At 40.0% G+C, this 16778-nt stretch overlaps 1 protein-coding gene across 3 annotated transcripts in view; it reads right to left on the bottom strand.

The window, feature by feature from the left end:
• Positions 1–4676: 4676 nt before the first annotated feature.
• Positions 4677–16778, bottom strand: part of myom2b (myomesin 2b) — a 37851-nt gene continuing 25749 nt past the window's right edge. For all 3 annotated transcript variants that reach the window (XM_061041988.1, XM_061041972.1, XM_061041980.1), the window contains 9 exons: positions 14342–14447; positions 13522–13588; positions 12744–12840; positions 11967–12003; positions 10338–10360; positions 9122–9177; positions 8939–9028; positions 6271–6396; positions 4677–5276 (listed from right to left, as the gene is read on the bottom strand). In XM_061041988.1, the coding sequence (XP_060897971.1) occupies positions 5067–5276; positions 6271–6396; positions 8939–9028; positions 9122–9177; positions 10338–10360; positions 11967–12003; positions 12744–12840; positions 13522–13588; positions 14342–14447 (812 nt within the window). In that variant the 3' untranslated portion in view covers positions 4677–5066. The remainder of the gene's footprint in view (positions 5277–6270; positions 6397–8938; positions 9029–9121; positions 9178–10337; positions 10361–11966; positions 12004–12743; positions 12841–13521; positions 13589–14341; positions 14448–16778) is intronic.

Here is a 16778-nt window from a genome sequence, read left to right as displayed (position 1 = left end):
ATACAGAAAACAATGAACAAGCTAACAAGCTGGTGATGGTGAGTGGTAACAGCGATACTTCACACAAATGCCAATGTATTCATAAATTAATACATTTCACTCAACTAAAACAATAAGCACAAACTTCTTGGATAGTCTGTAACAGTAGGAGAATTAAACAAACACAAACACAAAAAGGCACCAAACATGACGGAGTGAGGTTCAGTGACTGAATTAGCCAATGTGAAACCTAAAATACTGCTAGCAGCGTCCACCTGCCACTCAAAGCAGCGAAGCCCCAATTAAGATTATCCATCAACTATACATTGCCCCCACCCCACACCCCCATGACTACAATTCTGGTTAAGGTTAATTTATTGAGTAAGGCTACTTTGTGGTACATAAGCCGGGAAGAAAACACCTGCATCAGACTTAGGTAGCTGCAGTGCAATACTCATTTTGGCCAGTAGGTGTCATTATCAGCATTAGCGCTGTACATCTGGTTAGACAGGGAGTCAGCAAGGTTGTTTAGCAGAAGACAGCCTTCATAGCAGTACAAGACGCAAATGTTCATTACACTCTCTTTTCTTATTTGTGCAGGTGAGCACAAGAGCTATGTAATAGGGTTAAGTTTGTATTCATGTTTTAAGGCATGTTTTCATGTTTACAATATGTCAGAAATTAAGGAAGCTATCTATCGCTACCATCTGTGGCTATTCTACTTGAAGCTAGTTGCTACATTAAGCAGGAGCAGAGTAGATTAGATGTGCTAAACAGAAGCAGTATTCTGTAAAGAGTAAGCGATAACATTTTATGTCTGGTATGAGCTGTATATTTAATTTTCATAATGTGGTAGCAAAGCTACATTCTTTGTTGAGTAATATTTAACTGTAAACTAGGTTTAGCAGGAAGTAATAAGCCACGTTTCTAAGAACAAGACAGTCACATTAGCAGTGCAAGACACTGATGTTCATTCAAGACTGTCTTTCTCTTATTTTTGCAGTTTGTTGCTGTTGCAGAGGCTGTAAGGCAAATTAACTTACATAACTTTCAGCCTAAAAGCAATTCAAACAGGTCAGTTATTATTATAATATTTTTTTTTTAATACCAGGCTGTGAATGTTGAAATTCTGCTGTGAAGTTGGGTCTTTAAATATAGGTCTTAATGAGGATTGACTCACTTTTGTAGCTAGCCCCAAGTGGCCACTCCAGAGACTACGGTTTTTGCCACTTCTGCAGCCTCCACTTCCTTTCAGCCCCTGTGGCTGTCACTTGCTCTGACCCTGTCCTTTGCTCCGCTGTGGATCAGTTTTACATTATACTGTCTATATGACCTCATTTGTATTGCCTAGAGCAAACACCGCAGTAGTAAAGCTGTAGGCACAGTGGAGGATTACTGAGTTGATTTGCTCTAGATCTTCCACCGATCTGAAGGGAAATCCCAGCCAGAGGTTAGACGGTACCAATGGTCAGCTAGGCTTAGGCGGTGTGAGGGGTTTACAAATTCCAAATTTTCCCACTTTGATCGGTGAAAGGACATGTTCAAGTTCGTTTTCATGATGTCAAACTTCATATTTAAGATCCCGTGTTTGATTTCTTGATTGGTGTCAGGGGTGAAACAGCGAAGGTTAATTTCAGTTGTAACACCTCGCTGTTGTCTGATTGTCTTACAAGAATGTCATGAGTGCGGGTCGAGCAAAAGTGAAAGCCAACAATGGGAATCTGATGCAAGACACTGTCAAAATGAGTTCAGATTTTAAAGCTGCTGAGTTTTTTAACAACCCTCTCCCATTTTTACTCCCTATTCTGCTCTCCTGCTTGTCTCACCTTTTCTATACTCTCCCATCATCCCTCCTTGTTTTGTCTCTCACACCTCTATTTGTCAGTTCATGCTCCCTCCCATTCGCTCTTTCCCCTATCCTCTCTGAATTATTCCTACCTTTCCTTCCCTCTTCTCCTATAGCCGTCCTTCCTCTCAGTGTAAAGAGGTGATCATCTGTGCTGAAACAGTGTGACAAGCTGGTAGAATAACATGCTGCTTGTTTTCCTCTTTCTCTAACTCTGTTACTCTGTCCTCTATTAGTTCCTCTCTCGCTCTCTCCTTGCTCCTCATGCCTCTCCTCCTCTCTTTCTTTCAGGCAAAAATCTGCCATAATCCATATCATCATCACAATAATTATCAGCATTCACCCCCACAATGCAAATTGCAAATTAAAAAAACGTGTGTGTGTGTATAAAGTAAAAGTGTGTAATAGCATTATTTTAAAATGTGGACGTGTCAGTGCACACACCCGCAAAATGTCTCTGCTCCTAGTTTATCTCATTGTTTGAACAGAGCTGCTTTAATTAGGACAGGCCTGTCTATCCATATCCGTGTGTGTGTGTGTGTGTGTGTGTGTGTGTGTGTGTGTGTGTGTCTGTGTGTGTGTGTGTGTGTGTGTGTGTGTCTGTGTGTGTGTGTGTGTGTGTGTGTGTGTGTGTTTGGGTGCGTGCATGTGCCAAAAAGTGAATAAAAGTATTTATGTGTGTGTGGATGTTACAATAGTGCCCCCATGTGGAGGACCGTGGAAAAACCTTTATTCTATAGTCTTATTTTCAACACACACACACACACACACACACACACACACACACACACACACACACACACACACACTAACACACTCCAATGACACGGTGTTATATTTGGAAACACAATTTCATGCTATCAGTACTGGCTAGCTATTCCATTTAGATAGCAGCCGTCTATATGTGTGTGTTTGTACGTATGGCTGTGCGTGCGTGAGGTTGTGGGTCTGTCTGCTGCATCTATTTGTGTGCCGTCGAGTGCACAGGCTGCCTGTGTGCTTCACAGAAACGAGTCCTTTACCAAGTTTATTGAAATTAAAAGTTGGTTGTCATGGTAACATCCAGGATTCTCGGTAATTATGTTGATTAAAAATGTGAAAATTAATTAAAAAGTCAGGAAAATGATCTCACAGCAGATGATCAGCGAAACATCAAAATGATTCAGATCTCTCCCCTCTCTCTCTCTCTCTCCCTCTCTCTCTCTCCCCTCTCTCTCTCCCTCTCTCTCTCCCCCCTCTCTCTCTCTCCCTCTCCCTCTCTCTCTCTCCTCTCTCTCTCTCTCTCTCTCCCTCTCCCTCTCTCCCTCTCCCTCTCTCTCTCTCCTCTCTCCCTCTCTCTCTCTCTCTCTCTCTTTCTCTCTCTCTCTCTCCCTCAAACACGCACACACGCTGGTCTCACCCTCTTCCTGTCTTTCTCTGTCACACTTCAGAAGTCCTTTTTTGCCACGCAACACTGAATTATCTGCATTCATCACACACACTTTGTCTCAGTGCGTTTCTTCCTTCCTTTTAAATTTATACACACGATTGATGACATGATGAGACTTGTCTTCGTGTCTAACAAACAAGATAACAGCAAAATAACTGACACACAAGCCTACCCACACACACAGCACTCCTCTTACTGTATCTCCCTCCATTTCATTCAATCACTACACTCATTCTCTTCTTGTTAACAGGCATGACAAGCCTCGTCTCCCCCCGCCGGAGCAGACACATCAGCGGCGAAAAGTAACACAAAACAATAGCAACCTCGCAGTCTCACTTCCCTCCTTCTCTTTCAGCCTCTCCATTATCCCAGTTTTCTCATTCTCACAATCCGTCTCCTTTCTCTCGCCCTCTTTCTCTCTGACAGAACGAATAAACAGGCTCAGCAAAGTGTAATCTCTTTCTTTTATTAGCAACAGCAAACACAGAAACAACAAATTCACCCTCCTCCCCTCCCTCAATCCCTGCGTCGGCTTTTCTCCTCTCATCAGCTTTAATGAAGCACAAATCTCATCAGCCATCTTTTCATCAGCTCTGCCATCACTTCTTCTTCCTGCACCTCAAACCTGACCCACTGCTCAGATGTGTGTGTGTCTGCTTTTGGCTGATGACCAGGAGAACTGTGCATAATTGATATTTAGCTGGAAGCTAGAGTGCATATAGATTTTACCCATATCTGTTGGTGCTTTAAGTCGGAGTCAATATTCAGCAGAATTCAGTTCTGACAGTTGTCAGCAGCAGCAGTGTTGTTGTGACTCTGCTGCTCCATGGCTCTGGTTTACTCAGTGGTGATTCATTGCAAGCTGATCTTCTGCAATATCTCACCATGGTGATGTTAAGGAGGACTGTGTGATATATTTGCATGCATAGGTTGAGGTGTGAGCATCATAACTCTGTAACATGTTCCCTCTGATAGTTAGCATCAAAGAACAAAGTGTGAACCCTCCTCTTGTTGGATGCAGCAGTGATCTAGGAAACATTTTATCTTGTATAAAACACATCTCATGACTCAACTGAAAGACTGTGCAAAACTATTGATCATATGCAGAGTCGCCCCTCCTAACACGCAGAAGGGACCTGCCTCGCTCCAGATTCATGGCTCTGCTTGTCCCCGTCTTCAGAGGGTGACGGTGGTGTGAGGGTGTGTGAGGGGTTAACGAGAAAATCCTGTGATGGTCTCTCTAAGCACGATAAGATACGTTGCAATTTTGCAAACCATCAAACATGCAAGGATTGATAAAAAAAATGTGTTTGTTTTTCAGCAGGACACTGATAAGAGGTTATCAATGCTATTGCATTAGCATTAGCTTAAGTTGCAAGTTTTCATGTGATGTTTATGTCATGAAATGTTTATGAATCAGTCTCTGTTTAAATCAGTCTTTATTCAAGCCAGACACAAATAACATTTCTCTGAATGTGTACACACCGCGGCATATACAACACATTCAACTGTTCAGTTTAACTTAGAATCCAGGATTGAAATTAAAAACATTTATTTTATTTTTCATCAAATTTCAGCATTATTCAGTTTGAATTCAGTTCATTTCACTTTCATTAAACTCATGTCTAAATACGTTATTTTCTGACATGAACTAGTTTTGAACTTTCTTTTAATTTTTTTTTTTTGTTTTGTCTCCGTACAATGAAATCTTAATTCTCAATTCATTTTCAATATAACAAACACCAATAACTGACTGTGTGGACAACGTGTGTTTGAACAGGTTTTCTTTCTCACTGTTGATTGTCATGCTTTCTACTTCCTCCTAGTGGGAGTGGGGCTCTTCATTCCTCTTCCTGCTGCAGCCTTTGGAGGGGCGGGGCTAGGAGAGGAGGGGGCAGGGCTTGGAGCAGGCTGGGTCTTGGGCTGAGGGATCTCAATGGGGAGTTTGGGTGGGATGATTGTTTTCGGGGTCAGTGTGGGTTTGGCCTCAGGAAGTTTCTCTCCGTGGCGGTAAATGCTGACCTGAAGAGGAAAAAAGGGACAGAAAGTTCATAGAATTAAAGGAGCCATATGTAACTTGGACACCTAGCATTTAGAATAGGTACTGCAGTTTAATTCAAGACATTGAAGAGAGCTGTCTTCCCCTGCCCCCCTCCTCCCGAGAGTCGATGTGCATGCATGTTGTCATATCAAGGACACGGGAGCTTCAGTGTTTAACCAGCCCTGCATCGGTCTTGACACCTTTCTGCGTTCTAAGCTCTCCCCATTTTTCTAAATCATCTCCGATATGTTTCCATGTTATACCACGTTTCTACGTCACCAAGCTTATTAGACAAATGCAGAACTTTTAGGTTGAGTAGAATCAGTCATATCTGAACCACTTGGCTTGCCCGCTTCCCACACTGCAACACCTGTTGTGTTTGCTGTTTTTCCTGGCAAACTGAGGGATGTTCAAAACAGATGTGTGGGGGTGCCTTAAAACTGGCTACATCTCTGGTCAAAAAGAAAAACAGACCATTATGGACCGGAATGGAAACTTAGAAGGAGGACATACTGGCTGCTGCGCTGTTGAGAGAGAAGCCAGCACTTCATCATAGCATGTTTGCTTAATGTCTGATGATGTAGTGAGGTCATTTTATCCTTAAATTTAGAAGATATCTTACCTATTAGTCCTTTAATGTGATAAATATTTCCTTATGTGTATTTTTCTACTGTCAACTAAAAAGCACACAATAACTTTAAAGTGGTAATACCTATATAAAGATAGACACATCATTTTGGTTTTTAAATAAAAAAATATCCCACGTAAGGATCAATAATAAAACAGTAGAAATTATGGGCAGGCAAGCATCCCAAGGTCAAGTATCAGCTTCATGGCAGCTCTGAGTTACAAATCACAAACACATCTCACTATCAGGCCCCCGTGAAAAGACGAGATTTGTGCCGCAGATGGTCGGAAACATTTCACGGCTCTGAGCAAATCCAGTAATTTGTGGTACACAGCAGGGACACTCACCACTATATCCACAGACTCTCCTCCGTATTTGTTCTGGACAATCATGGTATATCTGCCGGAATCCTCCATGGAAACACCTTTGATCGTCAAACTGGCAAACTTGCCCTGGTCCAGGGAGACCACGTACTGAAAGATGAAATCAAAAGGTACAAAAAGTGAGGGAGGCAGCGCAGGGATTTTAAGCATGATTTAACATTAAAAGGCCTGTCACTCAAACAAAAAAGAAAGTTGAACCTTTAACTCAGAGCAGTTGTTTTAACCTTAAATATTCCCCTAAGCAGAAGCAGAGCATATAGCCACTGTCTGATCATCCAATCGGGTTTTCTGTCTCCACAACTCTGCCCTGTTAGCTTAACTCAAAAATGACCAAATGACAATTATAACATAAGTGATCAATACTTCTTCAGACCCCAAAATGAGAGTGAGACGGTAAAGCCTTCAAAGCTGAAGCACACTTTGGTCCTTCTTCTGCAGAAACCTGTGACATGGTAATTCTGCTGAATTGTTCCATATGAGTGGTGCCAGAGAGAATACAGTATTTGATTCCCTGCTCTTGTACCTGCCCACTCATTGCAAGGTCTGGGCATCAGTAGAGTTTTATGAAGTGCCACTTGTTGCAGGATAATTGCATTTCTATTAAAAGAAATACTTGCCTTTAATTATGAGATATTAACAGCCGGCCATATTTGCAATTAATGGCCCTTTGCTAATTAACATGTTATAGGGTCTCGGATTCATGAACACTCTCAGTTGTGTTTCAATTACTGCATTTTCTAGGATATGACAGATGAAAGTCAGACGCTGTATTGGAAAAATAACACAGTATCATCATATTATAGTTATTTGGTGGGTAATGCTGACAATTATTAAATTCTGATATGGTTCTACAAGAATGCCTGCTCCTATTCTCTTTATTGCATTATTCTTTGTATCTGTTACTGTTTGTTTTCCTGTTCATATCTTCAGTAGCATCTGTGCTAACTTTGTAGGGGAGACACACTCCCGAGGTTTGGAAAACACATCACCAAGGACGTCTGTTCTTGTTTTCGACAGATTATTAGCAGGTGAGGGGATGAATAAAGGAGAGGGCAAACTTCAACACATATTCCACCTGGACCGCCGTTGCTCAAACTTCAATCTTCAAAGCTGTGAGGAGCCGCAGGACGCTGATGCTCTTGAAAGAGCCGTCACTGACTGGGGGAAGACTGTAGACTTATGCTGGTTGGCAAGTAGGTCAATGACTTATGAGAGAAGCATTTGTTCCATTACTGACCCAGGAGGTTGCTCACAATACTGACCTCACCTAAAAGGCCATAGATGTCTCCTGTGAGGGATTGAAGCTGGTGATTAAGTGTCAACAAGAGCACATAGAGGCCTCTTGATTCCCTTTAACCTGAACATCTCATCACATCGCATATATGGAGGCTTTATGGAGACTTCCAGCCGTGCGATCAGTCAGCTTCCAACGAGAAAGTAAACTGTGTCATTCGGGATCCATTTAATTAAGTCTGAGTACTAATTAAAACTGAATTGAGAACATACAATAGCTTGTGTATCTCCACCTTGATAGTTCCTCCAGTATTTACCGCATTCAACAGTGCAATATTATTCTCAACTTCTTTATACCAGCGTGTGCATTATTTAAAAGGTAACAGCTCTTCTTATAATAATTAGAACAAAGTGTTTTTTTATACATGCATCAAAACAGACGTTAAAAAGTGCTTTAAAAAACATGATACCACAATAATAAAACTTGTTGTAGCCATGTTTGTTCATTGCATTTTGAAAGTATGTAGCCTACTTTAAGTTGCTCTTTAAGATTCTACCAATATTACTAAATATGTGCAGAACATTTAAACAGAGTCAAGGCCCTTTGGGAGTAACAACAGAGACTTAGTAGACATGCAGAGTCTGGAAAGCCCTCAGTATCACAAGAGTAGTTCGTAAATACTCAGTGTTGCAACTGCACCAGATTAATAAGGTCATTAATCATAAGAAAGGAAGGAGCCACTGTTGTCTTGGTAGGACCAAGTGAAGGCTTTAAAAGTAGGGCCCTACTGAGATGGAGTTTTTGTGGCCGATGCCGAAATAAGGGAGAGAAAAAAATCTGATACCGATATATCGGCCGATATCTTTCGATTTTAAAATGTCGTCCATGACGTACCATTTTTTTTTTCTTATTTTTCTTCTTTCATTGTATGTATGCTGTTGTTTTTTGTTTTTGTTTTTTTTGTTCATGTAGCGCTGACCCCGCTGTCTGCGGAAAGGGCTATATGAATAAACTTCATTATTATTGTTATTATAATGAAGACAAGATGGTTACTCAACTGGAAAGTAACTATGCATGTATGTGCATCACTGCTTGACACTCTGGACAGTGATAATGCTTATTGTAATCCATTTAGCATACTCTTTTGGTGCCAGCCAGAAAAATAACTAGTGTAATACAATGGCACTCAAATGAAATGTCATTTGACTGGTGAATAAATCTAGTAGTATCGGCCATATCTGCAGTAAAATTAGCCAACATCAATAGTCCCTGGATAAGCTAATATCAGCAGCTATTATCGGCCGGCCGATTAATGGGTTAGGCTCTATATAAAAGTCACTGTGTAGCAGAGAAACCATAGAGATAATGACACCGTGTTCAAAGTGCTCTGTCTGATACCTGATCGTCAGGTTCCACATCTGATCCGTTCTTCAGCCATGAGACCTGAGGCTTGGGGTCTCCACACACTGTACATGTTAAACTCAGGGTCTACAGGAGGAACAAAGAAAGACAACTTAGACAATCATGAACACTCACAGAAACTAGAATCACTCAGTCACACACATACACAGAGGAACTGACCTTCTTCTCCATGATGGTGACCACATCAGGCAGTCCTCCAATCACCTTGCCACGGTCTGAAACAAACCAGAGTGAGTTTAAGCTATCTCTCCTCTTGCTCAGTTATTGATGATGAACTTTTCCAAACTTCAAAAGAACAAATAGAATCAACAGAGAGAAAAGTTCTCAGTTGATTTTGCTCAATTCCTAAAGTTTTTCAAACAATGAATGAAATTCTTCACAAGATTTTGAAACTTGTAAAGGGGTTTATAAAAGAGCCTTTCTTGCTAGTTGTTACCATTTTGCATGTTTTGACACTTTAAGGCAAATGACTCAGGACTATGTTCTAAAAATGCAACTATTTGTTGTATGAGTGTTTTTGTAAAATGCTTTTTGTATAATGTTAGAAATCAGCTTCTGAAGAGTTTTTACTTTACTTTTCACAATAGCAGTCATCTCTAGAAATAAAACTGCTATAGTAGATATTCAGTAACAGTTAAAAAATGAGGGATGTTGGAAAATGGAGTTAAAGATGTAAAACAGAATTTATTGCTTCAATGTTAAGCATCTGGACCACCTGTGATTTACACAGAGTCAAAGGAAGATTATACTACAGGAACAATGGCTTATTCTAAAGGAGGAGTACCTAGGTGTCTGCTCTACCTGAGCTCTACAGGATAGACTTGTTGAGCAATAGTCTATGTAGGAAATGTCAGGTTGAAACAGGAACATTTGTACAAGTAGTTAGGGGGTGAAAGAAAGTTAACCCATTTTGGGAAAGTTACCAGAGTTCATAGGGAGGTTCACATGTTTAACAGTCCATATGAGGAGACCAGACAAGATTGTCCAATACATCAAAACATGACTCAGCAGTGATGAAGGAAGGGGTCGTCACAGCTACCAGAGTGATCCTCAGATGTTAAAAAGGTTCAAACTCTCCAGATTGTACTTTTTACGGGATTTATGTTACAAATAGTGTCATACTCTAGGACACATACATGTTAGTTAGAATCAATGATGATTGTGAGAACTGTCAGAGATTATGGTCCCGCTTTCTCACTCATAGCCATGTTTGGACATAGCGAGGATCTGGTCGAAACGCTGTGACTGCCAAATGTGCTGCTGATTCTTTCAGGTATTTTTCTGTACATTTGAGTGACAAGTTTGGGAATATGCCAATGCGGATTAAGGAAAAAATATGTACAAAAAGCTAAGGAGAATGTATAGACAAACTTACTTTTCTCAGCATAGGCCTCGGCTCTGAAACACACAGAAAGAGAAGTCAGAAGTCTCTCTCAATTTGTCGATCAGATAAATAAAACAGTATCATAATCATTATGTCACCTTATCATTGTCATCACTGATGAAATATTCCTCACAGTGTATATATATATATTTCTCTTTCAAATATTAAAAACAACACATAATAATTCCATTATTTTTAAATGCAATCCTCTATTGTAATGCCAGGTTGGTTTCTGGTCCATTTCCACTACCTGGCTCTGCTCACTGACCACACACAAAATGTTTGTTCCATTTTTGGGTCCATGGCATTGGTCAGATGGTTTGGACACAAGGCATTCTGGGTTCAGAGCCAAAACCACATTACACAGTAGTGCAGTCAGGTTTTAACAGAATCTTTTCTATGGGAAAAAGAAAGATTTTGCTTTGTAATAGCTGGGTGAGGTCTGTCAGAGCAGCATGAGAAGAGCAGAGGTCAGCCACAGGACCAGATGGCCGGGGGAACTCTGCTCTCCTCCTGGCATGTTGATGCTCAATCAAAAAGGGCAACAGGGTGTCACTTGTTCCAATGTGTTTGGAAAATCTTGTGCTTAAATGTCTCTCTTTGAATGTTAATTAGAAGAGGGATTTGGACAGTTTCCACTCTGCATGCAGTGTTTAGTGTTCAGAGTTTCAATCGATTTTTTTCTAAATGGATTTGTAAAATTCAATGTGAGGAGTTTTCACTTTCGCCCAATTAGCCACAGGATCAAACAGCATCTCTGCTACCTGACAGGTTCTATTTTTAACATTGATTTCTATTTCTGAGGAGAATAAAGTGGACTTTTCTAAGACAGCAAGCATGAGGGATTTTGGATTCACTTCTTTTTTGTGTCCTGAAATGCTACGTTTTAGAGTAGAAGATCCTTCACTGCAGCTGATCTGATCTAGTATTAGTTCAGATATAGCTCTATATCCTTGAAGGGTTTTCAAAACCATCCAATGCAAACATGCACAGCAAAAAATACTCAAAAAACCCAAATCGAAAAGGTAAGTCAAACTTTGCCATCCCAAGGACCCCCATATAGCATTAGCCAAAAATTAGTAGTGTGAATAATTCGAAAATAGCCTAGATTAATAATTGTAATCTAGGCTATAGGCTCTCAACGTCTTTGCAGAAATAGAGGAGGATTTGCACCGTTTGGTGTCTGCTTGAAGTTGATTGTGTAGTGAACACTTGATCCTTCAAATTGATTACTAGAAAAGGTGTGTTGGGCAAGCTTGCATCATGCAGTCTATAAGGTAAAGGTAAGTTGTGTGTGCAGAATTTCAATTTTTGAGCAGGTCTGTGGGCTTTGCTTTACTTTTCTAACAGGACCAAGATTCAAATATTTGAAATCACATATGAAATCTATTGTATTTCTTAGGAATGTTATCTATAAATATGCAAACCGATAATTACCACACAAGGAGAAAGAATATAGTCTTCAATAAATGAACAGAAACTATTGTGGGAAACCATTAAGATCACGTTGAGTCAGAAAGATGCTATGAGAGAGCAGTGTCAGTTTGTGAGTCTCCAGTAAATATACACTAAATCAAACAACTGATGAAACTAGATTAATTAATTAGAAAGTAGTCTTACTTGAGCTTCTGGAACTCGGTGTAGGCCTTCTCATATACTGTAAAAGAAACAAAAGGAATTTTACATCTCAATGTTCACCAACAATATTCTCATTTAAGTACTTTTTTGAGTGAAAAACAATCTTAAATGTCACATACTATCCTCCTATTCAACAAGTTTAAATAAGTATCTGAACTCCCATAAATATGTCTGTGAAGTTTCTTGCTAAAAATCCACTCTGATCCTGTATTTGATCATGCCTATGAACCCCTTTATTTTAGCCCTTCTAAGAACCGGATGTTTCTGTGTCTGTAGCTTTAAATGCAAATGAGCTGTGTCTGACCACGCCCCCTCTCTGGAAGGGGACCTGGCTCAGGCTTTCTCGCACCATGCCCTATTGTTTACGGTGAGTCGGCAGACTCAGAGGGCAGAACAAACACCTTGTTATGTAGGAGTGTCACCCACCTGGGGGAGGGGTTACTGCCCTTTGTGATGTCATGAAGGGAAAATCTCCAAACAGCCAGTTTGAGCACACATTTTCTGACAAGTGGAGCAGGCTAAAGACGGAGAGGATGGGGGGTTTGTAGACCGGCAAGGGACACTTATTAGATTTAGAAAACCATAGTAAAGTGTATTATGTATAATATGTGACCTTTGAACACACTTTTCAAAATCCCACCACTCTCTTTGTCAGGAGAAACGCCATCTTGACTAAACATTATATGGACTGGCATTGTTTCAATCCTTATTTGAACTGTTTAGTCTAAAATAAATTAGAAGGCGAGGGAAGATACTGACCATCACCACTCAGGTCCAGTGCACGTTTATGTGAGTTTTCAGGGTCGGTGATCACGATGGAGTATGTTCCTTTATCCTTCTCTGTTGGTTCAATTACCTGTGAATCAATAAACCAATTACACATGCACCAGTGGAAACATAAAACTTATACCAGTGTTAGATTGTTTATTTTGTATTTGTTTGAAAAATATTAGCTAAAGCTCCGGTGAGGAACTTCTGGTTTGTGCAAGCTTTAGCGCCCCTTCAGGACAAAGCAGTATGTGTCATGTCTCTGTACAAGTGTGGATAGTGTTATCTGACAAAAATGTATCCCTTGCTATCTTTATCTGTAAAACTTGTAGCTTTGAATCTTTGCCATGGGAAGTGTAAACAGAGTCTGTTCCTGCAGGGTGCCTGTCACCATTAAAAAAGACTTCATAGAAATGATCTATCTTGTTGCTGATGGTCTTGTTTGCTTTTGTAGGTCATAAAAAGGCATACATATTTGTTTCAGTCTGTTTTATATCCAACTAAAAACTCCTCACAGGAGCTTTAATATACAAGTTAATAACAGTCAAAAGCTTTGTTTGTTCAAAGTTAAAGGAAAGTAAGTTACGTTTCAAAAGTTTCAACATTTTTGCTGCTTTTATTCCTTGGCTCCGTCTGTTTAGTTTGGTATGTGAGGTATTAAAGCAACACTGATGGGAAAACGGTGCCACTGCCTGTTAAATGTCACACATGTAGCCACGTACGACCCACCTCAGAGACATATACAGAACTGTGCAGGACAACACAATACCTCCATTGTTGCCATAGAAGGAATTCCTCCAATCACAGTCTTGTCACCGTGGGCGAGTTTAGTCTCACTGAGGAGAAGAGTGCAGAGCGCAGGTTAATGGTTAGTGTGTGTTTGTTTGTGTTTATATGAGAGTACTAAGCTTCAGAGGTAATGGGAATTTGTGTTTACATGCCCACCTAATGTTACACATGGGATATCAATTTCTCTCCTTCTGTAGCACTCTCTCTCTGCCCCCCCCCCCCCATCTCTCTATCACACACACACACAGAAAGGACAGGGAGAGGTTAAAAATCTAATCTCCATCATTTTTGTTCCTTGAATAATTGAATAACACAAAACTCTCCGCTCGCCCCTGTCATCCTTCTCTCTTTCTCTCTTGTCTTTTTTCTCTCTTTCTCTCATACCCAATCCCCCCTCCCTACACATTTTTTAATCTCTGGGGTATTACAGAGTGCTTCTAAGTGCAGGAAAACCTTGCTTCTTTACAGGAAACGATAGGGGTGTGATTTTGTCACAAAGCAGGGCGATTTTACTGCAATAACCAGGATAATGAAAACACTTGCCAAAAGCCATCACCAGTTTTATTATGTGGCTTATTGTTTTTGCCACTCCCGGCGATTTAACTCGGGAGAAGAGCACAATAATGTGTTTGTGGTCAGCATTTCATATCAAGACTTAAAGATGCTCAGTTTCCTCTTAAAACCACAGCTAAGACTACACATAGAGTTATTGTCATTCCTATCTTCTTCTTCTTCTTGGCAATTGTTCTTGTCATAGAAGAAGCGGTAGTGTTATTTGAGACATAAATATCATTTCTCACCCACGATACCACATGATGTTCATCTCTGAGGTGTAGTACTTCATGTGACACTGCAGCTGAATGCCTGTTGCCGTGCAGTTAATCACCAGCTCGGCTGCACTGGCTCCTGTAGGAGGGGATGGAGGTGATAGAGGTTGAGGAGTGCACATTTGAAATCAGAATCAGATACATATTTTCCAATCTGCACCTGGATAACCTGGCCTCTCTCTCTCTCTCTGTCTGCAGGGTGAGTGGCAGAAAGTTAAGCTGCTTTCTGCAGTTCTGTCGAAATTCAATCCATTTGAAGTAAAAAATGTTCTGACAATTATTACTGTTATATATTTGAAAAGGACTCACAAACCAAGTGTTACACATTGGGTTATGCAAGTGATGTATTACTTTTCCTTTAGAGAACATGACATAGATAAGAAAGGAAAACTCAATATGTTATATGATATAGGTTATAGGATATGGAGACCGTGTAGTGCCTTTGTGAAACCACTTGATTAATCAGTCAATGTGAGTGTGACTAATGAGCACTCTTTGATGGAAACTTTGCAACATGGTTATATTGAGATCAACTGTGTGGAGATAATGAAACACAATCAGTTCCTCGTGTGTATTGTGTGTACAGCTCCGGAAAAAAAACAAGAGACCACTACAAAAATATATTTTCCTGTAGCTGCGTGTTTGTACAGAAGATGGTTTAAAGTCTGAGTAGTAGTTTGTTTTAATGTTCATGTCAGTGGGCCGTGCTTAAGTGGCATCCATGTATTGTTGTTTTTTTATTGAAACATTCATAAAAAATAAAAAAAAAGGAACTGTATTGCTCGGAAAAAAAAAATCTGTAAATTTTTATCCTTTCCAATATAGATTGTGAGACCTAGACTTTATTATTGGACGACACCTTACATCCATCTGATGCTTAAAGTGCTAAAAAAAAAAACCACATAAATATTGTTTTAAAAACCAACCTTTTCTGGATGTTAGAAAAAAGGTTGTAGTGAGTGCTGGACTGGGTCATAAAAATTCAGAGGAATCAGGTGCTCTTCAAGAACAGGGGACAGAAGTCAAATAGCTTACTGTATAAATAAACGACTGTCCTGATTACAAACAAAGTTCATTGAGAAGAAATGGCAGTCTAAACTGAAATTCTGAGGCAGAAGAAAAAACAGACCTACCTGATATAAGATATGTCTTTCTTTGTTTTTTCTTCTTGTTGGTGCTTGTTGTTTAATCAGCCTTTGCGACCTCTACAATGTGACTTCTGTCACATGACATCTTAATTGTATTTAAACACGTGTTTTGTCTCTGTCTATAATGCCCTGATGAGGACTCAGTTGATTTGAAACGCATAGACACATATTGCATCAGAGTGCCTCAGACTTTCAGTTTAGACTTCGTGTGTTATCAGGACAGTCATTTATTTATTTATTAGCTGTTTGACTTTCCTGTATGTTTTTGAAATCCTGTCATTGTCTGGCTCAGTACACTAAAGGTATCCTAACATACTTAGCATCTAACAAGCTAAGCTGCGCAGCAAGAGTGCGTGAGCCAGCAACAGGGGAACTGATTTTGTTTTTTCTTACCTGAATCTGTTTTATGTTTTACCGCCTTAAAATGTATGATGACAAAAACCCTGCTGACTTTCTGCCTGGTATTACCCCATTGTTACTTGTTTTGTTAAGTGACATCTTACCTAAAACCATTCCTCCTTCCCTTTCTAAAACAGTTGCTGCTAGTGACAGAAGTAATATATTGGTATAAGTAATATACCAGTCAAGGTTACTGTTTGAAGAATCAGGTAGATTTTAATGGGCTAATAAACCGTGAATGAGATTTCATATTGAGAGATACCCAATCCTCCATTGTAGTTTGCACTGGAGCTATTTCTAATACTGGTTTCAGCATCAGAATTATATTTAGTTAAACAAAACTTCTCTTTCATGCTCCCTACACCCAGCTCTGGAAGCAGAATAGTAAAAATGATGTGTAGTGCAGACTGTTTGTCCTCTGTATTTAATGAAATGCTTCAAACATCAGAGGCTTTAGTGATTTTTTTTAAACCTGTTATACCTAAAAAGGGGTTTGGCACTCCACTATGTCTGTGTGGGACTTTGCTCACTGCACATTACAAGTGTACGAGTGTGTCATGCACCTGGTCACATCACCATGGTTTCCCATTATCACATTGATGAACCCTCTTCTCCTGTGCTGTAGCAGTTTCTGCAGAGCTGTCAAGTAACTGTCTCTTAAAATAGGAGTAAGATGCTCCTCCACACTGTCTCTGTGACAGCGCCGTGAAATCTTAAAGTGATTTCTCCACATGATGGCATGATGGCCAAATGCTTCCAGCATGACATCTTCTGACACATGCTGATAAGTATGTGTGTGTATGTGTGTGTGTATGTGTATGTGTGTACGGCAGTGGGATTTTAAAACAGAAATACATCGGCCT

This window comes from Labrus mixtus, chromosome 1, assembly GCF_963584025.1.
Source record: "Labrus mixtus chromosome 1, fLabMix1.1, whole genome shotgun sequence".
In the NCBI taxonomy this organism is placed as follows: domain Eukaryota; kingdom Metazoa; phylum Chordata; class Actinopteri; order Labriformes; family Labridae; genus Labrus; species Labrus mixtus.
This window is presented reverse-complemented; position numbering and strand designations above follow the sequence as displayed.